General features: G+C 37.1%; 2 protein-coding genes across 3 annotated transcripts; one reads left to right on the forward strand and one right to left on the reverse strand.

Moving 5' to 3' along the window:
- The first annotated feature begins 7,205 nt into the window (after positions 1 to 7,205).
- On the forward strand, positions 7,206 to 9,793 carry LOC147481230 (uncharacterized). The gene is made up of 2 exons (XM_086577535.1): positions 7,206 to 7,591; positions 9,346 to 9,793. The coding sequence occupies exons 1-2, from the start codon at positions 7,327 to 7,329 to the stop codon at positions 9,525 to 9,527; spliced, it is 447 nt and encodes a 148-aa protein (XP_086433661.1). The 5' UTR covers positions 7,206 to 7,326; the 3' UTR covers positions 9,528 to 9,793.
- On the reverse strand, positions 9,149 to 24,033 carry CTF2A (FAD/NAD(P)-binding oxidoreductase family protein). 2 transcript variants are annotated; one of them, XM_086577534.1, is made up of 7 exons: positions 23,754 to 24,033; positions 23,534 to 23,680; positions 11,919 to 11,984; positions 11,631 to 11,793; positions 10,661 to 10,889; positions 9,801 to 10,335; positions 9,149 to 9,689 (listed from the first exon to the last, which is right to left on the reverse strand). In XM_086577534.1, the coding sequence occupies exons 1-6, from the start codon at positions 23,951 to 23,953 to the stop codon at positions 9,824 to 9,826; spliced, it is 1,317 nt and encodes a 438-aa protein (XP_086433660.1). In that variant the 5' UTR covers positions 23,954 to 24,033; the 3' UTR covers positions 9,149 to 9,689; positions 9,801 to 9,823. The 2 variants fall into 2 exon arrangements, with proteins under 2 accessions (XP_086433660.1, XP_086433659.1); XM_086577533.1 differs by having other exon boundaries at positions 9,632 to 10,335.
- Between the last annotated feature and the right edge of the window lie 1,466 nt (positions 24,034 to 25,499).

Here is a 25,499-nt window from a genome sequence, read left to right on the forward strand (position 1 = left end):
ATTTTGGGCATATGACTATCGAGGGAACGTGTTGTTGAAATAATCTCGGCCGAAGCTCTCGATCATGCTAACCTCTTCCTCCATAGATGAATCGGGTAAATGTGTCTTTGTTTTAAAACATTGACTTCAACAGAAAGATGGCCAAAAGACATGGACATTGAACCATCCGCGGCAATTAATGAGCGCGCATTGGCGTTGCGGGAAAGGGCGCCCTAAAATGATCGGAACCCAGTCGTTAGCGACTTACGTATCGAGGACTACAAAATCAACCGATAGTAGAAACCCCGAACTTTTACCGGCACATTTTCGACTACACCCTTAGGATACTTAATAGACCGATCGACTAATTGCAACATCATTTTAGTGGGTTGCATCTTGTCTAGACCTATTTGTCTATACAAATAAAATGGGAGTAAGTTAACACTAGCCCCCGTGTCTAATAACGGCGATCGTCGTATAAGAATCTCCTAAGGTGCATTGTCTGATAGGGATCGACCGGGTCCTTGTACTTAACAATTCCATTATGTTCGGATAAGGTTGGAAATTGTTACATTAAAAAGCGTCTTTTTGGTATATTTGTCTTACGCCTAGTAGTACCACAATTCCTTAAGAAATTTAGCATGATGTGGTAGCTTTTAATAGCTTTGAGGAAGGGAAGGTTTATAGTTAGATTCTTGAAAACGTCCCTAATCTCCTCGTAATTTGTATCCCTAGTTAACATGGCTAATTTTTGTGGAAACGGTGGTTTCGTCTATATTTAGCAATGGTATCACCTGGATGTTTAACCGTGGCTTTCTGTTTCTTAGGTTGTGTTGTTTAACGGGTACCTCTACGGTGGTAGGCTCTTGAGTTTCTATTTGATTATCTAGTAAAATAGCGGTGTAGGGGACTCTTGGTGGGGTAACTATAGGCATAGTTACCTTGTTATCAACCACTTTCTGCCGAGCGAGAGTGGTGATGGCATTTATCTCACCTACATTTGCATATTCATTACTAGTATTATCGGTTACCTCAAAGGCTGTGTTTGTTGTTTTAGGATTAGGTATTGCGTGACACGGCAACACACCTTTGGTTTGGGCTTTATCTTGAGCCAACCGTTGGGTTAAATTATTAACGGATTGTAGAAGGCTGTTGGTTAGATTGAGCCATGGTTTGGAAAAGTTTTTGGCTCACTTGTATGAAGGTGTCAAGGCGATCCGGTTGTGTGGGTGTAGTAGTCACGGGTGGTGTGACTGGAACTATTTCACGTGAATTATTTATGGGTGGATTTTGATAATTATTATTGACCGGAATGATACCTCTATTAGCATTATAATTATTATAATTACCTTGACCTTGTGCTTGACCTTGTCGAGGTTGCACTTGGTTGTTATAATTATTAAAATTACCCTGACCCTGTCCTTGTCGTGGTGGAGCTTGGTTAAAGCTGTGCGTGGGCCTAACATATTGATTATTGTACCCTTGAGGTGTGACTTGTTGGTTATTTCTCCAACCGGAGTTGGGATTTTGTCTCCAAGGGGCGTTAGGTTCACTATTAATGGAACAAGCCTGTTCATAGGCTATAGGGCGATGGGAGTCGGGATGCTTTCGGGACTCAAATGAAACTACATGGGTTTGAATTTACATTCATGACGGGATAGGCTTTTGTTGTACAGAAATGGCCTCTACCTTTTAGTGAGTGATTCGATTAGAGTTTTAAGCTCGGAATCGTGTTTAATTTCAAACATACCGCGGCTTAATCGTATTAGTAGAACTAGCGGGCGAGTAATCGTCACTACCCCAATTATTATTTAAGCTTAGTTTGGTCCTCTAAAATTTATAAGCCTCCGAGGCTCCTTTACTTAAGAAACTACCCCCATTCATTATGTCAAGGACTTCTTTATGGTGATGTTGAAGTCCTTTGAAAAAGGCACGAACTAACGTGTCTTTGCTGGTTATGGTGTGGACACTCTATAAGCGGATCGGTGAAACGATTCCAAGCCTCACGAAAATGATTCATGAGGATTTTGTCGAAAAGAAATGAATCTTGGAAAGCATCTCATCCGTCTTTAGGGGTGGGTAAAATGTTCCATAAACAATTTGAACAAGTTTAGCCCACGAGTCCACAGAATTAGGGCTTGGGCGGTTAACCAAGGCACGCCTTATCGGCTAAGGTGAAAGGGAATACCACTTAATTTAATTTGTTCCGTTACCAACCGTAGGATGGTGGAATGTTGTTAGGACTTGTTCAATTCTACGCGTGTCTGTTGATAAGGTTTTTCATGGTCTAAACCATGAAAAAGCGGGTAACAAATTAGAAATATTTGGAAGGATTAAAATCCCACTGGTCTGCTAGAAACGATGCAAGATTTGGGGCTATCGCTCGAGGCTTTGTAGAAGTCCGAGAGGAGTCTCTCTTTCTTCCCCGTTATATCGGTGGTGTGTGTGAAATAGTAGCTAGAGGTGTAGTGTGTGGTATACTAGATAGACTTGTTTGTTCTTTGTTGTTGTGTATTTCGTTAGGTGTTTTTGTTCGACCGGACCTTAATCTCATGCAAGACTAAGTCGAGCTTAACTAAACATGCAACACTCCAAACAATTCGATATACTAGTATAAACCTCTAACGAGGAGATCGCGAGGTGTGGAAGAAAGGAATACCTAATTGCGTCCTTGCTTAAACTTATGAATAAGCGTCTTGTTTACGCTTGTTCAGTGTATAGAAGCGAGTTAGAACACACGAAAAATATGAAAGATCAAAGTTCGAATCAAAGCTGTCGCCGGAAAAATTCAAAAAATCAGCTAAAGCGCGGGTCGCTTCGGTGTAAATTCAATTATACAGTGTTTGGCCAGGTCGTCGCTTAGTATGGCGCCTTGGCTTTCGATTGGTGGTAGATGAAATTCCAAAGTAACTTAGCGGGTCACGCTCTCCTTTGAAGCGTGCCATTCTCAGTTATTTTTATCGCGAATTTTTCCAAAGCTGAAACGGGCAACCACGGTATGAAATCAAACAAGGGGTGGGTGGGTGAAATGGGACTTTAAAAACGATGCTAACACTACGAAAACAATACGAAAGTGAAACTAAGATGGCGGTAGCCATTTGATAAAACATAAAAAGATAGTTTACCTACTGAAATGAGCGATAAAACTCAAAACGTAAAGTAAACTAAAACTTAATACGTGCTACATTTATCAAAGATTCTACTCTCAATCCTATGAGATATAGTGGAGTAAGTGATTCGTTCCACTCCTAGTCCTTCCGCATGCTTGTTTTACGCGTGTAATTACTCTCTACTTAAAGTCTAATGAGAGATTTACTGAAAAAGGCAACTAGACTACGATGCAACTACCCACGAAAATGCAACTAGTCGGCGATAGGAATAACTAAAGGGAATGCTACGTTGATTCGATGATAAGGAGTTAGAGGGAATTGATTCCACCTTAACTTCGACTTAATCCTATTAACTAGTGAATCGTCATAATCCGAATTGAACTGCCCAGCGAAACAATTGGTTCTTCCTAATCCCTAATTACACATGGCATTTCTACCAATTAATAACTAGCATGTGAATGATTAAACCCATTCTCATGGTGAACTAAACGTTTCTAGAGTGGAAAGGAAATTACGACGAATCTACGTTAATCGAATCAAGCTTTCATCAAGGTTTCTCAACCCCCTCTAATGGAGGTTTAGCGAGAATCATTCGCAATCATTTCGATTAAATTTAAACTAAACATGATATAAAGAATTGAAATTTACTTAATTAAACAATAATGAAATCTAATTTAATGACTAAAATGCAATAAGGACGAGAATTTAAATTAGATCTAGAAATGGAAATGACAAAAATCGAAGTTGATAGAAATACTACTTTATTGATCTAATCAAAATGAAGAACAAAATTCAAGGGTTTAATCTAATACAATAATTGGATTTTTAAACTACACTTAATCAAAAACAATTAAATAAAACTAGATCTAGAAGCTATTTTAATGGCTACTTTTTACTCTAACCTATCTACCATTAACCATCTACCATTAACAAAGAGCTAAGCTTTTTTTTTTATACATCCAGATCCAAAAATCGTGCATGGGCTTGGAGCCATGTTTTGGGCCAGAGAATCAGGCCCAAAACCCAATCTTTCATCAAAAGGCCTCTTGACTAGATTCGGCTTCGGCTTCAGACTTTTCGTCCACTTCTACTCCTCTGATTGGGTCAAGGCTTGGACCATTGCAAAGCTCTTTCTGAGCCGGTCGTTTTGACATAAGGTAGGCCCAATTCCGAGGTCTGAGTCCAAAGATATGGCATTCGGAAGTTCTGCTGACTTTTGCTCCTTTATCTCGCTAAAGTGGCACATTTCTGCACATAATGGACTTTGAAGCCTGAAATGTATAAAAACACGTAATCAGTATTAACTCTTACTTATTATTCACATAATTGGTCTAACAGTATGATTATTAAGGGGTTAAAACTACAGTTTTGAGCTCTTATCAGTGATGTTGACTCAATGAAATCCACTTAATTACGATTATCTATTTATACTTGCAAGGGGAGCAATTTCTTGGTAATCGAAGTTGCAAAAGTGTGTTGCCCTCTCCACTACAGAAGTCGAGTATATTGCAGCCACTGAGTGTTGCAAAGAGATGAGATGGATGAAGATGTTCTTTAATGAACTACGGCTAAAGCATAAACAGTTTGTAGTTATTTGTGATAGTCAGGGCACCATCCATTTGAGCAAGAATCTGAGTTTTCATTCTATATCCAAACACATACATGTGCGTTATCATTAGATTAGAAAAGTTTTCGAAGAGAAGCAGTTGTGCATTGAGAAGATCCATACCGATATGAATGGGTCGGATATGATGACCAAAGTTTTGCCAAAGGGCAAGTTTGATGTTTGTTGTGCTACCGCTGGAATGGTAGCACACTCCTCCTATTGATTTGAGAATGTATGGAGGTATCCCCCCTCATGGATCGGGAGGGAGAGATTGTTGGGGTCCCTCACCATGTGTTGGTACAACCTGGTTGAGTTTATACAAGGGGCGCACACCCCCCATGTCGTGCACAGTTAGAAGTCTGGTTTTTAATAGACAAACCGAGTTGGTGCACAATTAAGAGTCCGGTTTTCAACAGACAAACCGAGTTGATTTGGAATTTCGTTTCACACCAAAATTTCATAATCCTATATATATATATATATATGAAGGTAAGGTTGTTTACCCATAAGACATACAAGATATATAATAGAGAAACTCAATTAAAGAGATAAATTTAAACTTGTAAGGAGAGATTAGTGAAGAATCTAGTAAGTTTGGAGAGACTTGAAAGGAGTGATTGTAATATTCCTTCTCACACTTATAAAATGATTTGCTTTTGTAGAAGTATGCATCATTAGCCGAACCATGTTATATCTTGTATTTCATTGTGGTAAGTTACTTTACATTGCTATTGTTTGTTTGTGATAGTTAGTTCCATAGCTTAGGTTTGTGATTGTTGGTTATAGTAAAAATTTAGATTTTTCGATTAGAGTTTAGAGTGTTTATATTCAAACTATCTTAGTGGGAATCGATTGGTATCGTTTTCCTCAACAGCCAAAAAGAAAATAGGAAAAGAAATCTAGCAGGGAATGCACAAGGGAACAATGGGTTCATGCTTCCCTCGCCTTATCTCAAGCATACCGGCCAAATTATTTAAGTCTAGGCACAAATTGGAAATCATAACAACTCAACCAATTCAAATTCTTCGAGATTGATACAAAAATATGCTTGAAAGCAAGGACCAAAATATCGCCGATATATATCGGTATTTTGGTATACCGACATCGATATTTCTGACATATATCCACCGAATATAGAACCCTTTTTTCTGATATATATCGAAATTTCCGATATAAAACTTTATATTGCCGATATAATCGATATATCCGATATTTACGATATGTATCAGTTGAATTTTTGACCATTTTTTAATATAAATCCGATACTTCCAATATATTTTCGATATTATATTTCCGATATATCTTATATTTCTGATATTTTAAATAGTTTGGACGGGTTACCAAAAAAATAGATATATCCGATATATATCGGTTTTTGGATATACCGATATATTCATCGATATCGATATTTTGGGCCTTGCTTGAAAGTCCAGTCAAGTAAGTCTGCTTCGAAAATTGTGTTGTCCAAAGTCCAAGCATTCATCTTACAAGTACAGTCTTTACCAAAAATAAATACAATTGGAATGGTCCCAAATCCTGAGATCTGCGAAATGCTTTCCCCACACAAACAATAGCAACCGTGGGCTCAGGTAGGATTACACACAATGACACAAACCTACCTAAAAAGTCCAAACCAATCAACCAAACTCTCTCAGGTCTCTAAATTGCCTAAAAATGTAAAACTAGAAATTGGGTTTTAGACACTTTCTTTAGTGTGTTTTTTGTTTAGAGAAAGACCAATATCATCTTTTGATTCTACTCCAATTTTAACAACACGTCACTTTTTGGGTGTATTAACTGTTTTTAAAACTTTTTATTTCTCCTTTTTTACCCTTTTATTTGTTTGTGGTCTCATTCTTTGGGTTCTCCATTTCTTCTACTAAATAATAATAAAAATTTGTTTAACTAATGTGTACAATGTGAATTGTGTGTGTCAATTGAGGCCCACTCATCAGGAGATCAAAAAAAATTTAAGAGATGCGTGTGTATTGCTTTTCTAGATGTCTGCAATCAAATAATACAATTGTCTTATAAAAAAAATCATTTGTCCTTTCACAATTTTGAATTATATCAAGCTTAAACATGTTATTCAAAAGTACTTCTACTGAGATGCATTTTAAATTGTTAAAGTTGTATTGAAATTAGTTGTAATCAACATACATTTTTTTTGGTTTTTGAAGTTGATGATTTCTACATTGTTTTGGTCTCTCCATAAATTCATCTCAAAATGTCTTTTAATTGGAATTTTGTAGATTTCGGATGAATTTTAGTTATTTTGATTAACTCAATACTTTTTTGGTAACTAATTTAGTACGTAGTTTTTTTTGTTGGTAGTTGGTTTTTTTAGTTAGGACTAATAAAAGAGGTTAAAATTGTAAAAATCAGTCTGAAATTTGAGACAGATGTTAAATTTTAGTTTTTATGGAGGAAAAACAAAAAAAAAAGTTTGTTATTTCCTTTGAACTTAAAAAATTTGCGTCTGTGTACCTATACCCAATTTCCTGAAAAGTAAAAAGAGTCAAAAACAAATTAATAAACGACCCGAAAACTCGGCGATCTTCACGACCAGACCCTTCCTCATTTGAGTCATTTCTTCTCTCTCCAATCATTTTCATTGATCAAGAAACGAGGATGCATCGGTCATCGAGCACAACACGAGCTTCTGAGTTCTTCCTTCATGGTTCATCATCAGCTTCTGCGTCTTCAGTAACATCTTCTTCAAGAACAGCATCAACACTAGATACAACGACAGATGAGTTATTACCCGTTTACGATCCGCTTTCGGAGTTTGCAAAGAAAGAAAAACTTCGTATGAAGTTTGCTGAAAATGCTGTTCATGTTATTCCACTTGTTCTTCTTGTTTGTGGTCTCATTCTTTGGGTTCTCTCCAATCCAGGTAATTCACTCTAGTTAGTTTCTAGATGTTTTTTTTATTATAGTTTTTAAACAAATGAACAAATACCATTTGTTTGGTTTTTCATTTTTGAGATTATTGTTATTGCCAAGCTGTATTTTAATTCTCAATGGTGTGTGTGAAACTGTGAATATCTATAGTGGGTTGCCGCCTTTTATGAAGACAGGAGATCAGTCAAAAAATTTAAGAGTTTTATTGCACCCGTTTGCCACTATAATTTAGACATGCTACATTTTCTACCATTTTCAATAAAAAATACTTTGCTTCGAAATAGAAAACGGCTGATCGGCACTACAGCAGTGCCCTCGTGATCTGCGTCGAGATTCTATCACCTTTTGGAATGGGGATACTTGGGTAGTAATTAATCTTTAAGCAGTTTTCCACAACCCAAATGCCGCTTTATTAGATCATAATGCTTAAATCGATCAGTTCTTCTAAACCTTCACTAATGAGATTATATCGATGCATAAATTGAGATCTACTGAGGTGTAGTAGAAGTTATGGTTTCTGACTCAATATCCTAATAGCTTGAATTGCGTCATCAATTAATTACTTTAGGAAAATATTAAATTTAAAATCAGAACAGTACGTCATGGTTAGGCAACCAGTATAGGAACTTTGGTTTAATTGATTAAGTGTTAGATTGGTAAGCTTTGAAGAAATAATGTATAATATATTAATATTGTATGTGCACTTAAATAACAACAACAACAACTATAGCAAATGTCTCCACCTAAACTATAGCAATCAAAATGTCTCCACCTAAACTCCAGGATTAAACAAACCAAAAAACAAAAACAATTGGAATAAACACTGAAAAGGTACAACCCACCTCATCTTCTACGTAGAAAACTAGTAATATTCATCACCTAAATTAGAATGGTAATATAAGCTATTGACGATCTAACATTTTATTTGAAGTGGACGCTGTGCAGCTAGCTCCGTGAAGGCATATTCGCTTATTTGTTGCAGAAATCTTCTACTTGGAATCGATTCTAGGCATTAAATTGGATAATAAGAATTATGTTACACTCTTTTCATCGAGCTCCCAAGCCGAGTCGGGCCATGTAAGAATTAAGTTGGAATAGTTATCACATTGTAGGCATTTAGTCACCCATAGTCAGTCGCCCATCAGTTCTTTGCTGCAGCTGATAGCAAATAAAAATGTTTCGCCCTGAAGACGATAAGGATTTTGTCATCGGAAGTTTAACTGAGACTGTATTCTTCAATAGATCGGTTTCTATGGTCGGAATGTCGGATCTTATACTTTCCAAAAGTTCTTCAAACTGAAAATTGTGAAGCCCACAAGGCCACAAGTACATCATCCGAAGCTCTGGCCATGTGCAAAATCTGCTCGCGAGGCAAATTCGGTTTAGAGATTCATACGATCCTCAGCATTCTAAGATTGTTCTCTAGATATATCCTCACACGGAAAGTCCCAACACATGGGCAAGTTGAAGTACGACCCCGTATTACAAATTTACAATACCATCCACACCAACCAACACTATCTCCATTAAGCCATAATAATGACACACATTTGGAAAAGGGGGTGCATGACATTTCGTAAATGCAATTACGTTGAATTGCATTCGCAGTACATGGGCAAGGTAGCGAGTCCATATCACTCACATGAGTTATGAACTATGAACTAGAAAAAAATAAAATTCTAATAGCAGGTCTTAAAACATTTTCTAACATGTTCTCAACATCATTACTCTTGATTTTCATTGCAGACGTGGAAATAAACAAAGACAGTTCTATTGCTGCAAGAATTGAGGGGTTGACTATCGATGGTGATGTCGAAGTTGCTCATAGTCAGACGAGCTTGCTATCATCATCTGATCTGGAGGACTTGGGTTCAACAAAGCCAAGCACATATCAGAAGCGGGGGAGACTTATTGAGTCGCTAATCTGAGTATGGTTCTTGGCCTTCGAACGCATGTACCTTCCCCTTTGAAATTCATGAAGTGGTTTTAACTCATTTTTGTTAGTAAAAAGGCATTTCCACTTGGCACACAATTTTTCCCTTTCATCTCCTTGTATTTTATATACTTTCCCAGATCAAGAAAATCTTTTCCTGGCAATTGAAAACATGTAATTGTGTTGTTTCATTGTTTGAATTAGAGAATATCTTTATACGGTGTGGTATGATATGAATGACATACATCTTGAACTGGAAAATCTATACCTGACAAAGTATCCGCCTTCTTTCTAACTTATCAGGGGCTCGCAGTCAAAATTTGTATGCTCCAACAATGGACCTAGCCTCACCAACTTAGGTATAACAACATTGTTCCGAACAGCACATACGACTGGATTATCCCACTGTAACAATGACCCAACAAGGTTTGCCCTTATAGTCAATGGAAAGACACGAGACCATCTTTCAGTCTCGTAAGACCTTAGTGCATCATCCAAAGATGTAGGTCCAGGCTTGACTGCTCCTGCAAGCTTTCTTGCCAAAACTACAGCATCTTCCAAAGCACAACAAGCACCTTGCCCGAGATTAGGGGTCATTGGGTGCCACGCATCACCAACTAACACCACACCTCCAGATGAAGCTGAAGGGCTTAAAGTTGGCCACAACCACCTGTCCACTAAAGGTGTCCTAATAATTGTGTCATCAGGGGTTTTATTTATGACATCTAACAGCTCCTCAGGCCAATTTCGCACCAGTTCTTGAGCTTCCTTCTTCAACACAGATGGGTCAGTGATCTTTGGACCTGGGTAGGATATATTATGGTTAATTAGATCACCTCACAAAATCACAAAAGGGCTATTAATTAAGGTGTATAACTAATTTTAGCTCTATAGAAGACCAGAAATGCTAAGAAATTGCAAATACAAGATTTGATGAACTTGACATTACAGAAAAGTATTTTCTTTGATTAATCTGGAGCACTGCTTGACTTGTCACACAATCTAGTTTGAGAATATATGATGGGGCAAAGACATGCATAGGCTTTATCAACATCTTTGCATTTAAATTGATCCTTTATTCAACCAACACTTAAAATAAATTAGCCTGTTTGAGTTGGCTAGGTATACCTGGAGTTGGTTTGTTGAAGCAAATAAACCAATAAACTTTCGTGTGAGAAACTGGAACGTAACCACCACGCAATCCCCTCCCATAGACATAGTTCACTTTAGGTTTGAAAGGCTGACCATCGGGGTAGAATGCAAGCCCACGGAAAGCACAATGACCAACATATTGGGGTTCTGAGAATCCCATCCATTTGGCTACTGGAGATCTGATCCCATCACAACCAATCACGATCTGTTGCAAGTTTGAAGAAGAACTAAAATAGAGTCTTGAAATCAACAAGAGCAAATATGACTATTGTTAAAATGTAGTGCTGTATTAAAACATCTCGTACGGGTCTTTCGATAGAGTATGAAAAGAACTTAGAAAATTGATGATCATAGAAATTTTTATCTTAAGACTTTCTGCACTACTTCCTTGGTCTTCACTCTAGGGCCGGCACATCTACTAGGCAAGTAAGGCTTTCTATTGGAAAATTTTCCTGCCGACTTTTACTAGATCAAACAAAGCATGCAACATTTCAATTTGCCACAAGAAAATATAGATGAACGGACAAGGAAAGATGAAGGTTATAAATGAAAAAGATGGGAAGTAGTATAAAAGCAATATAAATACATTGGCATATGCCTTAGTATAAAACTTTGAAATTGCACTCAAGTTATATTAGGGGATAGTGATACAGCTGATTTTGTTATCAATCCGAATCAGTATAAGTCTAACTGTTTTGGTAGAAACAAATCAAATAGTGGTCATATACTCATATCTCTCGATCTGTCTCATTTTAACAACTGTGTGCCATGGAGATAGAACTTTAGTACTATTATTGTGGTTTAGTCATAACCTTTTCAGTTTATTGTTAACTACAGCTGGATCCATACACGTATATATAACCAAATAAACGACCCCTTGAAAGTTAGCAAACAACAAACAGGTTCATAGTTTTTCACGTAGTTAGTTGGGGATTGTGAAAGTCACCTTCACAAGTACTTGGGTACCATCAATAAGTTCCAAGAAAGTTTCACCCGTTCCAGTTCTTTCAATCTTTGCCAGCTTTGAAGAAAAGCATACTGTGTCAGGTGGCAACTGGTTGGCAAGAGTCTCCAAGAGAATACTCCTCTCCACAGCACGGACCTCTTGGCTGTTGTGTGATTTATATTTAAGAGTAATTAGCTAGATCTGGTATATAAAACAGAAAAGGATAACTGCCGCATCATTATATTAGAGGAAAAAAAACCCTAAAGCAATGAAAAGTGAGAATGGTACCCTTTAGATTCAATGTTAAACTTGAAGGAGCGCAACTCCCTTCCATCTTCAGCTTTAATTACCATCCTGCACAGCTGATGGCATCAAGAAATTCAGAAGAAAGAAACAGTACCAGAATCACGTACTACCAAAAGAAAAGAACCTTAACATGGTATTCTTGTGCCCCTTCATCATCTATGAATTAAGTCAAATAATTACTAATACTATCAGCAATGATGAACTAGAGACGAATCACCGAGTTGAATTAATATCATTGCAGTACTTATAAGAATCAAACTAACTATTTATGTCTACTTGTGGACTACTCCCAAAATTGGTTAAGGAAACTTCTGGAAAGTGTGCCATTTGACCATTTCTGACAGTGTAATTTTGTTTCTTTCTAAGTTGGTGCTTCACAAATCTTCTTCCTTCTAAGACACAAGTACTGCTAACTGAGTAATATTAATCGCGCACAGTACAAAGGAGCTTCAGCTTTCAGAACGAACCAAGACTCATATAGACACATTAAGCAACAAAAAACTAGGCAGTGAAACAGTACCCTGCTTACTTTTATAACCTAAAATCATTTGCGAAAGACGTGTATGATTTGCCATTTTCCTAGTCGTTCCACCTCAATAAACTAACATCTAGTGAACCTGATGCAGGACCATATAAGAACCTGATGACAATATTAGTTTTATTACTAATTAGACTAGGACTAGTATTAGGTTGTTTTGTTTTCTTTTGCTTTGAAGGCCCAAAACCCCATTTTTTCTTTAGTTGTAATTGGTTTTGAAAGTTAATGGATATTTCTATTCGAAAGAACCATAACTTCATCTGTAAGTAACCACCACTGAAGATACCACAAATAGTTCTCCACCAGAAGTTCAGAACCACAGAGAGCAGCCAGTCTGGGCTGGCAACATAGTAAGGCTGCATGTGCATGTAGAGGGGGCAAAAAACATGTAAACATTCTCTTACTGTTGAAGTCGACTTGGATCTTTTTTGTTTCTATACATTGCAGAACTTCCCTTTTCCATATGCATTAAATATACTTATTTAACTTAGATTAACTATGGAAGAAATGAGAACAGGCTTGTAGAAAGGAATGAACACACCTAGAGACTAAGGCCATAAGCATACAGCGTTTACATCGTAAAAAATATGTATCATTAGCCATTTCTGTATTAATAAGAAGTATATAAGAAGAAGCTGACATTATTATTAATATTGGACGCTTTCTTTAGTAATTTTTGGTTTCATTTGTACAGAATAAGGATTGATTCCTAGTATTAGTCTGCCTCTCTCTCTCTGACCCAATTGTTTTTTAGTTCAAATTGATTTTGAAATTGATTGAAAACAAACTTTGGAGAGTTCTTTCAGAAAGAACCCTAATTTACTTTTGAGTTCCATTGTTGAAATTTAGCCAACAAATCTACGGTAGAACCACACAGAGAAGCCTGGCAACACAGTAGATCCACATGTAGGGGTGCGAAAAAATATAGACATTCTCTCACTATCTTTTTTTCTGTTCATACAATTCAGGACATCCTGTTTCCATATGAATACAACTATTTCATTTACTAATTAACTGGCAAAAAAGATGACAGCAGGCATCTAGCAAGGAATAAACAGAGCAAGATACTACAACCATGATGATATATCTAATATCTAATATCTAATCTAGAAGTTCATTCCTTACAAGACTTTGCTAGTACGCAAGATTAGTCCTAATCGTCATAAATTAAGCATATCAAACTTTGATCGTCTTGTAACCTAACTGTTTCGGCAGTAACTTGTTTCAACACAACGAGAGCAATGGTGACGAACGCACTAAGAAACAGAGGAATTTGATGTTGGGAGAGATGAAACTGAACCAAATAATGGCTGCCTACGTATCCAAGATCTATTCTCTAGGGATCAAGTTTCAACGTAGTTCCTTATAAAAAACAGTTTGGTATTTATATAGGTAGAGTAGAGAGTCCTTGTAGCTCAAGTAATCTTATAGCTTGAATAATTGTGATAGACTATATAACTCTCAACTGATAATTATCTCTTTGATAAGAAATGAATTTGGACATAAATCAATGTACATTAGTGGCAAGCTATGTAGCTAGGAGTGTAAAAAAAAACCGTTGACCCATCATCCGGTCGGGTACCCGGTCTTCACCCGCCATCTAAACCCGCACCGACCCGAAAATAGACCTACCCCGCCCCGCCACCGTTTTTATGCAGTCCGGCTATGGGTGTAGGTTCTATACTCAAACCCGACTCGTCAAACCACCCGACCCGCACCGTGTCAAAAGTCGTTGACCCAACCCCATTGACCCACACAATTTCAAGACTCTAATTCTAATATTTTTGTATTTTGTTTATAATTTCTGTTAATTTTTGGAGGAATTTGAGAGATATGAATACAAACTTATGAGTTCAACATCAATTTCACATATTCAAGTTTGAACATTGGGAAAATATCAAAAGTTCAAATTCAACTTTCGAATTTTGGAGAAGATAAATCATTCATCCTTGTATTAATTTCGAATTCTTTTTTGGTTTATATTTTATTGTTTTGTACTTATAGATCCTTGCTCCCATCTTCATTTTATCATACTATAGAAAATAATCAATTTATAAATGGTAAATCCGCGATAAATAAGTTTCAAATTCTGATATGGTTTTGAGTTCAAATTCAAGCTTTTTATTTTGTTTATTTTTTATTTATTGATTCCATTTTTTCTCTATCTTTGTGAATTGGAAATATATTACTTGCGAAAATAGAAAGTTTTTTTTTGAGTGAAATTGGGTTAAAATGATAATTTCCACCCGACCCGATGACCATAAAAACCGCCCCGTAAGCTAACCCAACGGGCCGGGTGATGGTACTAAGACATGACACTTCAACCCGCCCCCCCCCCGCCCGTCGGACCATTGATTTGTATCCCTAGATCCGCCTATTCACTATTTGACCCGTGGTTGACCCCCCCATACGCCATTATTACCCTACATGTAGCTAAGGTTTAGCCTTAGACACATGAGTTAATGGGCATGTACATTGATCTATGGTATTGCAAATTGGGCTTTATCCCTGTCGATTAAATAAATAAAATAGAAACCCCTACTAATGGACGTTTGCCACGTAGGCGGGGGTCTAAACACCGCCCCCTCTTTAGCATGCGAACAAAGTGTATATGGCAAAGAAGAGAAGAAAAATCAAGGAAAATTTGGAATAAGAAAAAAGTAAGTGGAATGTATAACAAAGTGTCGTGTTAACGTAAATGATAGGAAAATGGACAGTCGGGAAAATTACGTGAAGTATTGTGTATTAAATAATTTCAAACTAATTTATATGAGACTGCAATGTAATTAATTGATAGAGAGTGAAGCGAGAATTAAAATAGATGACACAAAAAATCGATAAATAAACCCAATTTTTAGTCAGGATTTGCCGACCTTAGCATTAATAGAAGTATGAAAAAAAAAATGGAATCCATTTAAGAAAGTGGTTGGTTTTGTGGTGGCAAACCAACGTTCGAATATCAGTTTGTCAAATTTAGTTTTGAATTTTAAAGAGTTGAAAACTAACGGTCCATGTTTGAGGCAAGGAGATAAAGAGATAAAGACAAAGTAGGAAGTGATAAGCGCATGCAACGAATTTAAATCCGGATTGGATAAGGTAGGAAGTGATAAGCGCCGTAACTTGGAACAGTAGACGAACGCATAAAAAGCCCAAAACAAAAACATAACTCGCGAAGAAAAAAAAACAAAAGGAATAAGGTCGTCTTCTCCATATCTTCTTCTTCTCGAACAGTATTTGCCTCTTCTGTTTTGTTATTTGCTTTTCCATTAGGATCATCAAAAACAAGTGAGTGTCTACTTGATCTAGATCAGCTTACTCCTTCAGTAGGTCCATGTGCTTGTGACAGAGATCGTGTATCATCTCTCTTGGAACGTTCTGATAGTGATAAATCTCAAGTAGGGACTAGCTGTATTTGGGAAGGTACATCCTCTGTAGAGAGTAAGATAGTTTCTTCTGTAGAACCTACTACTCAGAAAGCTTTATTCTCAAACACTAGTGGGATCAGTGAAGTCTCAGATGGAAGTTAAGTTGTCTCTTTCAAGTTTGAGCGAAGTGATAGTGATCTTTAAGCATGTGGATTCGCATGACCCATTAGATTTTAGGGCGATATTTTCAAGAGGGTTCTTGTAAAAGTCGCGAGCTTGATCGATGTGGTGACTTGGCGGCGGTTGTTGGTGATCTGGATAGCGGCGGTAGCCAATCGCGAAAAAAGGAGAAACCTTGCAAATATTTGTAGGTCCTTTGTCTTTCATGAAAGTAAATAGCCAAGTGTATAGTTATGTCGTACACAATATTGTTGTTTGCAAACTCAGTACTTGCATTCCCTACTTGTGTTATGATCTCAATTACCATTTCTCTTGTGTAGGTTGATTTGTACCTTCGAATTCCACTATTATCAAAGAATACTGATTTCATGATTCCAACTAACCATTGACACTCAAAAATCTTTTTTAAGGAATGATCTCATGCCTTCTTTGGAATAAATGTATTGGTTGAGCTTTGTATCTGTCAAATGGAGATATCAAGCTATCCACCTAAAAGACCAACTGCATGTGAAAACTTATCATGTTGTGGTGAATCGTGCTGTGTAAAGACTGAAATCTCCAAAACACGTGGAGGGGCTCAAAAAATATCGAAAGTGTGACCAAAACATGGAGAATATCGGAGAATATGACAAAGCAGTGTCAAAGATTTTCGACAGCATGAAACAGGTATGTTAGTATTTTTTTATCAGTTATCGTAAAATTTTGGTTAAGTCTGAAAGATTGACGAAAAGTTAGTTTCGTTTTGCCGCAAGTAGAAACGAAGGTGTTATAAAAGTGAAAAATTCACGAAGAAAAGTTTCAATTAATGTCTTAGAAGAATTAAATAAACTGACAGAAAGGTTTGCTAAGAAAGTTCCGCTCAGAAGATTGTCGTAATGCCTTAAATGAAATAAAGAAGCGGGAGAAAAGTTTCGCTCAGAAAATTTTGCTCAGAAAGATTGGCTCACTAAGAAAGATCGTCTCGTTAGGTTGCCTTAAAAAAAATAATGAAACTGTCGAAAATTGTTTGCTCGAAAAATTTCTCGTAGAAAGATCGGCACAATGCCTTAAAAAAAATAATGAAGGTGACGAAAATTGTCGTTCGGAAAATTCTCGTAGAAAGATCGGACAATGCCTCAGAAAAAATAATGAAATTGACGAAAATTTTCGCTCGGAAAATTTATCGGAGAAAGATCGGCACAATGCGTTAGAAAAAATAATGAAGCTGAATAAAGTTTTCGCTAAAGAAAAGTTGGCGTATCTGAATTCTCGCCGCCGCGGAGAAAAACGGCGGTATTACGAGCAAATTATATTCATAAAGAGTTGACGGAGAAAAGTTTAGCACAGAAAGGCATCAATTAATGTCGTAGATGAATTAAAGAAGCTGACAGAAGTGTCGTTGAGAAAGAGCGGCAAAATGCCTTAGAAAAAGGAATGACTGCGGAAAATAGTTAATCGAAAGCGCTAAGCGAAGCGAATGCAGATTTCGAAGATGAAAATTAAGATTTAATCGAACAACCGTAAGACAATTGACAGAGACAATTGATTAGGTAATCATGTGAATGTAATACCATAGAGCTAAAACTTCTTTTGATGAAAAATAAAAATAAAGATGGGTTTGTTATTGAATATTGTTGTTGTGTCAGATAACATACCTGCGGAAAACTGACAATATTGTAGATTTATGTAATTGAAATAAAATAGAACGAGACGCCCTTATGTAGAGAAAAATGCCCCCAATGCTAACGTAATTCGGCAAAATTAGGCTAAGTGAGTGTAAAAACGTTCGAACTTCGACTGACAAAACGAAACGCGATGACTTAGTCGGATATTGTCGTAGTGATAGTAATGGACTAAGCGAGTGTAAAAGCATTCAAAATTAGACTGGCGAAGTTAAACGTACTAACTTCGTCAGATTTTGTTGTAGCGATAGTAATGACTAAGCGAGCGTAAAAAGCGTTCAAACTTAGACTGACAAAGCTAAATGTGGTAACTTCGTTAGATTTTTTCGTAATGATAGTAATGAACTAAAAGCTAAAGCGTAAAAAGCATTCAAACTTAAGCTGACGAAGCTAAATGTGGTAACTTCGTCAGATTTTTTCCGTAATGATAGTAATGAACTAAGCGAGCGTAAAAACGTTCAAACTTAGATTGACGAAAAGATGACTTCAAAAGTGATGTGTCAAGCCCTTCGCTTCTAACGGCGGCGGAGAGATAAGCCAATGAATCTGCATGACGTAAGTCATTTTGGGGTCTTTGAGTGATAGAGATGCTATCAAATTGTCGAGCAAGACTATGTATCAAACTAAGATAAGCCGTTATACGCTCATGTCTTGCTTCAAAAGACCCACCAAACTGATTTGCAACAAGGCGAGAATCCATGTATAATTGGAGGTTTCGCGCCCCCAGTGTCAAAGCTGTTCTCAAGGCACAAATGGCATCCTCATATACTACTTCGAACCGTTATTTGAAGCGGCGAAACCAAGTCGCCGCATTTCCCAATCTTTTCTCCGCCGGGTTTAACAAAAACATCCATTCTAGACCCGTTTTTACTATGGGGAGCCATCCGAGAGTAAACAATACATAGGTCAATGGGATTAGGAATTGCGTTTTCATGTTAGTCTTAAATTAAGCCCCGGTTAAGCGGCGGCAAAATGTCTTCCATAGATTCTTCTGGCGCCGAAGAAATCGTCAATAGGAGAATCATCAATCGAAAAATCAGCTATCAAAGAAGCGGAGCATGTCCTTTTTGATGAATGCGACTTTCAAAGACAATGCTATATGCGCTAAGATAACTTTCCCATTCGGCTAATCTACTTGATTCACGTGCATTACGAAAAGATCTTGCGTAAAGGGATTTTGGTATAATTCCCCAACCTCCTTGAAGTATGGTTTCAATCGGCGGCGGACATGAACCAATGCAAGTGCAATTTTTCCATCTTTGAATAACGAGACTTCGACTCGGTTAAAGTCTTAATTGATAAAAAGGCGGGTCTACCATCATCAATGAAAAGAACAACACTAACAGCTTGAGTTGTAGCTGCCAGGTATATGCCACTAGGTTGGCCCGTTGAAAGACTTGTCAATATATGAGGACTGACCAAGTATTTCTCCAGTTGTTGCAATGCCATCTCACAATCAACGTTCCAAGTTGCCGCCCCTTTTAAAGTTTGGAAGAAGGGATGACAACGATCGAAATATTTAGAAATAAATCTATGAAGAGCGGCAAGCCGACCAGTAAGTCGTTGAATTTCCTTCTTATTTTTTAGTGATGTTATATCAATAACGACGCGTATCTGATTAGGATTAGCCTCAATACCTCTACGAGTCATAAGATATCCCAGAAATTTTCCAGAAGAGAGGCCCAAAAGAATATTTGGCGGGATTGAGTCTCATGTTATACTTGTTAAGCCTGTCAAAAACAAGTTAAAGATCGGAAAGATGATCACCCGTATCCTTCGATTTAACGACTATATCATCGATATAAGCCTCCATTATTTTTCCCAGCAAATCGGAAAAAAATGTATTGAATAGTGAAATCCATTTCACCCAGAAGATTTAAACAGCAGACGGACACCCCCGGCCGAGAACTTTATGTGGAAGATGACACACTGCCATTACCTCTTACAAGAGTTAGAGATTTTAGGTGGTACACACTTTCGGGTCCGGAGATTGATTGTCTTTTCTTTCGGTGTAACCAACCTATCTAGGTCGGTAGTTTGTGCGGGATTGTGGTCTTCCCTCTAGTTTATACTTCAGACACCTTCCATCCCTCTGCAGGTCCGGACACATGCGGGATGGCGATTTTCTCAAATCTGCGAGTCGACCTTCCTGTCAAAGTCGGGTCGATCTAGGATGAAGGTTTTCTTATACTTTCTTCCGTGGCGTCTTTTCCCCGCCCGGGCGGACTGTCTAAGATGGTGATTTTCCATGAAATTTATGAGGTCGGCCTTCCTCCCTGTCAAGTCGGTCTAGTCCGGGATGAAGTTTTTCCTTATACTTTCTTCCGTGATGCCTTTTTTTCCTGTCTGGACGGACCTGTCTAAGATGGCGATTTTCCTCAAATCGCTAGGGTCGGCCTTCCCCTGTCGAGTCGGTCCAATCTGGGATGAAGTTTTTCCTTATACTTTCTTCCGCGGCCTTTTTGGGCGTTTGTACCGTTTCTTCGCGGTAAGCGGCGGGGCCGTGTCTTCTTAACTTTTCGAACCTAGTAACAAAAGTAGATAATTTTTCGTCACGTTGTTGCTTGATGTTCAAAAGTGAGTCGACATCCTTTGGCGTCTTGCAATTGTGGCGGAAACGATTAACAAACCGATTTTCTAGTTCATTGTATTGGTGAATTGATCTTGAAGGCAACTTCACTAAACCAAATGAATGCTTCTCTCTTTAGAGTTGATGGAAAGAGCTTACACATGAAGCGGATCATCTCCACCCCATAACACCAACTTATTTTTGAACGATAGAACATGCAAGCCGGGATCTCCTTCCACTCATCATCATAAAGTTCAAAATCGGGTTGTTTGAAGTCGGGATGGTGGTAAGCTTCTGAATGTCGGCGAAAAACTTATCAAAATGCGTCATCATTGATTGTCGAGTTTTTCATTCTTACATCCCTTGACTCTCTATCGTTAAGTTCTTTTGCAATCAACTCTTTCAACCGTTGTTCATTTAGAGTTAAAGTATTGGCTCGAATAACCTGGGCGCCCGTCGTGCCATGGAAAAAGGATACCTTCCATTATCTCTTATTGGAGTTAGAGATATTTGGCGATACGCATACGATCGACTCCGACTAGTGATTGTCTTTGTCTATCCACTCAGAACTAACCCGACTGTCTAGGCGATAGTCACCCTTGGCGGGTGGTGGGTATAATTATACCACTTCTCATGTTTTGTTGCTCTTTGTGCGGGATGCCGCCTTCCCATCATGTCGGGCATATCTCGGATGGCGATGCTTTCACGAAATTGCTTCTCGAGAGGTAAATCTTCCATTTGAGATCGGACATGTCTAGGGTAGTAGTTATCCCGCCAATCCGATTTTCCACATAAGTACGGGTAATAGGGTCATTACTCTTAGAGTGTGCCGATTGATTGTGTTTGAGAAATAACACGTTGAGGGGCGATGAAGTGGATCTTCAAGACGGTCCCCCATACACTGGAATGGCTGCGTCCCCCGTGGTCGCTGATGTTGTTGAATTTGCGGCCTCGTCCACCTACGCTTTGCCTCTTTGCTAGCTTCCTTCTCAAGTTCCTATTTTAAATTTTTGACTCGTTAAGTAACTCCGCGCTTCAACCAGTATTAGGAGTGCGGTAGCGGAGGCGGTGGTGGTGGTGGTGGTGGCGGTGCTATTTTCTGCGGTTGGATGTTGAGAATTGATCTTACCACTAGGAGCAACTTGATTGTTCAACCGGTTCTTGCATTGGCGATTTGAATTTCGAGAGTTGCAATTCCTATTAGCGGGGAGGAAGATATTGACTATTTGGTCCGCTTATTGCTTTACCATCTTGATTGTTTCACGGATAATGAATTCTAAATTCCCCACGACGGCGACGCCAATTATATTTCGGCAAGAAGAACTTTGCTTCAACACAACGAGAGCAATGGTGAGGAACACACTAAAAATAGAGGAATTTGATGTTGGGGAGATGAAACCAACCAAATAATGGTCACTCACGCACCCAAGATCTATTCTCTAGGGATCAAGTTTCAACGTAGTTCCTTATGAAAAATAGTTTGGTATTTATATAGGTAGAATAGAGAGTCATTGTAGCTCAAGTAATCTTATAGCTTGAGTAATTGTGATAGACTATATAACTCTCAACTGATAATTATCTCTTTGATAAGAAATGAATTTGGACATAAATCAATATACATTAATGGCAAGCCATGTGGCTAAGGTTCAGCCTTAGACACATGAGTTAATGGGTCTGTACATTGATCTATGGTATTGCAAATTGGGCTTTAGTCCTGTCGATTAAATGAATAAAATAGAGACCCCTACTAATAGACGTTTGCCACGTAGGTAGGGGTCTAAACACTAACCTTCAGGTTAGTCCATTCTGCGGGATGTATGTATCTGTATACCACAAACTTTGACTGGTCTGGTTTCCTGGAACAGTACCTTTCCACTTTACCAGGATGAGTGAAGTAGTAAACAACTCGGTAATGCTTTCAAGAAAAGCATCACCATATACAGCGCTTCATTTAGTATTTTCTCTTTTTGATAGATGCTTCATTTAGGTTTCACCTCGTTTTGAACTGGGGATAATTATCTTCATTATCACCACGATAGGATGCGTGATAATTATCACGTTAAATGCAATAAGATAACATTTTCTTGTTGGAAATACTCCTTAGTTGATTACAGTACACTGCCTGCATTGGCTTGTGGAGTATGTAGGTTTCTAAAACCAAGAGGAATATACATATTTCATCAGTGTTACCTTCACAACAGGTATATATGTAAAAAAATATTTGTTAGTGAGAACAAGTATTAGTTCGTTAAGTTGAAAAAAGGATTCAGCAGTGTTTCCATGTAGGGATATATAAGTAAACGATTTTCATTAACTCTTCCGATATTATAGAATCTAAGTTAGTCTTCTAATTTTGAACTTGTTCTTAGTTACAACTAAGTCTTCTATCTCCACAACCCCTCAAAAATTCATCCATCACCACCTAAGCACGAAGAACTTTCATGCTCCTTAAATTGGAAATTTCACTTGAACTTTCCTGGCAACGCAACTTAATTTGATCACTGAGCTCAAACTTTAAGTTCTTAACATCTGAGTTTGGATGTGACCATTCTAGACTGAAAAACCTAACTTTTACAGAATAAGCTTCACCATCGCAATAATACACCGTCTTTTCTTGATCTATTTATCAAAGTTTACACAATAAGAAAAGTGCTTTTACTTGATACCATAGTACAAAATATCAAGATATGGGTATTTATCGATACTCAATTTCTAGATATGTATCGTGGATATATCCCTATCTTTGGGGATATTTGACATTGTTTCACATACAAATATCGTGGATATATCTAAAATATCGATAAATATCGTAGATATTGTAGATATTTCTTGATATATCATGATACATTATTTATATTTATTTAAAATATAATGGTAAATATTAAATAAAATTGTTATATACACAAAATATCGCTAAATATCTCCAAATATCCTCAAATATCACAAATATCATAGCAGTCGTATATATCTCTAACATATCGTAATATTTATATATCTTTTTCTGAAATATAGATAGATATCCCCAAATATTGCGATATATCGGGATATTTTGTACTATGCTTGATACTACACCCTCTTTGCCACTTGTTTAGTTGTTTATGTAACTCATCATATAGACTTAATAAATTTCACATAACTTACTTGATAACATTGTAACCATAATAATAAGCTAATATGCATGCAATATAATTTTTTCTACTTGTTACATTTCAAACTTTTAAAGCCTTAAAAACTAATTGCAAACTTTAACACAATTCAAAAACATAAGATAAAAAGAGTCTTACCCTTCAATTTCAAGAAACTGTTGTCGAAGTTCATCGCCAACACCCATTGCATCCAAAACCCTCCACCCATTCTTAAAAAGTGTCAATGAAGTTCCACCAGTTCGAAGAGAATCCGCTTGTTCCAGCACCAAAGACTTCACACCAAGCCTACAAAACACAAAAAATCTCATTACTTCTCTAAAAAACTAAACAAAAACAAAAGGGTATTCCTATTTCTTACCTATGAAGTGAAAGTGCTGTTGCTAAGCCAGCAATTCCCGCACCAATGATTACAATATCTTCTTTTCTAACATTTGGTGTAGTAGTTTTTAAAGTAGCAAAACAGGTGGGACTTTTTCTTGTTTGGGTTCGAAAACGTGATGAAGAGAAAGGGATGTGGAGAAGAAGAAGAGATTGAACAGAAGAGAAGGTTGTCGCCATGAATGTTCAGGTTGTGTAGTGTCACTAGTGTGTTACAGTGTTAGACTGTTAGTGAAGAGACAGAGTGAGATAGCCACGAAAGAAAACGAGTGGTGGGAAAATAAACGGTTTGTGAATTTCCCGGGAATATTTCAAGTACAAAGTGCCGATAAATTGGCAATGAAATCGAGATTTTTCGTTTTTTTCTGTTAACGAAAAAGTTGCCCAAGTCAACTATAAAAGTAGTCATATTCAAAAAAGAAAAAAAAATGATAAGAAAATTATTTGTTCTTTTTAGAATGGTCACAATGGCTATCTAATTCAATAAAGGAATTTATGTTAAAATCTTTTCATTAAGAAATGAAATCTTTAGCCATTAATCCCGTGGCTCTATTTCAGTTGCAAAAATCAATGAGCATATATACAAAAAAAGTAAAAGAAAAAACAAGATAATGTAATTGGACCCAAAACAAATCAAAAATAATTTTCCTTCTTAATAGTTGATACACTTGATAAAAAAGCTAGGTTACGACCACGTGGTTAAAATCCACGCGCTCTACCACTGAGCTAAGAAGGCTTGGTATTAGTTGACGGAGAAGGTACTAAATAATTAGTTTCCACTTTCAACATATTAATCTCAGCTTAACTCCATGGCACCATGAACTCAAATCGTCTCTCTTTATTCTAGATTGGCATCTCTATGTCTTTGAGCTCTAGCTTAGGTGAAGGTTCATATTTTCACTATTGAGTGTATTCTCTAGGTCGCTTGGTGTAGTTTCAGAAAAATCCATTAATGTCTTTATTATTAAATTTGTCTTTTAGATTGGTTTTGATATGGGATTCTTTCCGAGCTACCCTAGTGACTTAGAGATGAAATCTTGAAAGTGATGGGGCGGGTGATGGTTGTGGTTTCCACCATGTTTTTCTCTTTTGGACTCCGACCATACTCCTTTATACTTGTAGTAGTTTTATTTATACAAAAAAATTTTGTGTGTTTCTTTGTGAACATTTTTTTTCGCTTGAAACCTATATTCAGCCTTCCCCTTTGAGAGACATTGTAGCTGAGACTTATTTTTTTACATTTATTATTTTATTAAGTTATCTAGATGGAATCGCATTGATCGATCTTTGTAAGCAGGGGCAAGAGTTTCGTTGAGGGTATTCAAGTCCGAAATTCAACAACCGAATTTTTTTTTTAGTGTTATAAAAAAAAAATAATAATAATAAAATAAAAAAATCAATGAGTAATTCTGTAAAATCTTGAGGACACTAAAAATAGAAGGTTCAATATAAACATATGATTTCAAAAGGCAAAATGATGCCCGCGAGAAATTGAATTGAGAATTCGAGATGGTTTGAGAAATGAATACCAGAAAAAATCCAAATAATAGAGAAAATGATTGAGAAATTGAGAGCGTTTGAAAAGTTTACTATTAAAAAACAAAATGAATTACTCATTAGAGTAAAAGTAAAAGTAAAAGTGTGGACTTGCCTACGTTATAGAGTCCATAATCCAAAATATTAAAAATAACTTGTGAACTAATAAACCAAGTTTTTTTTAAGCTAA

Source organism: Coptis chinensis, chromosome 8 (genome assembly GCF_015680905.1).
Source record: "Coptis chinensis isolate HL-2020 chromosome 8, ASM1568090v1, whole genome shotgun sequence".
NCBI lineage: Eukaryota > Viridiplantae > Streptophyta > Magnoliopsida > Ranunculales > Ranunculaceae > Coptis > Coptis chinensis.

What these genes read in the sequence shown, in the direction of transcription:
- LOC147481230 (XM_086577535.1), top strand. Translation starts at nt 7,327, where the DNA reads ATGCATCGGTCATCGAGCACAACACGAGCTTCTGAGTTCTTCCTTCAT. An exon ending in TTGGGTTCTCTCCAATCCAG is followed by an intron (nt 7,592 to 9,345) that starts GTAATTCACTCT and finishes TTTTCATTGCAG; the next exon opens with ACGTGGAAATAAACAAAGAC.
- CTF2A (XM_086577534.1), bottom strand. Translation starts at nt 23,953, where the DNA reads ATGGCGACAACCTTCTCTTCTGTTCAATCTCTTCTTCTTCTCCACATC. An exon ending in ACAGCACTTTCACTTCATAG is followed by an intron (nt 23,681 to 23,753) that starts GTAAGAAATAGG and finishes TGTGTTTTGTAG; the next exon opens with GCTTGGTGTGAAGTCTTTGG. An exon ending in GTACCCAAGTACTTGTGAAG is followed by an intron (nt 10,890 to 11,630) that starts GTGACTTTCACA and finishes AACTTGCAACAG; the next exon opens with ATCGTGATTGGTTGTGATGG.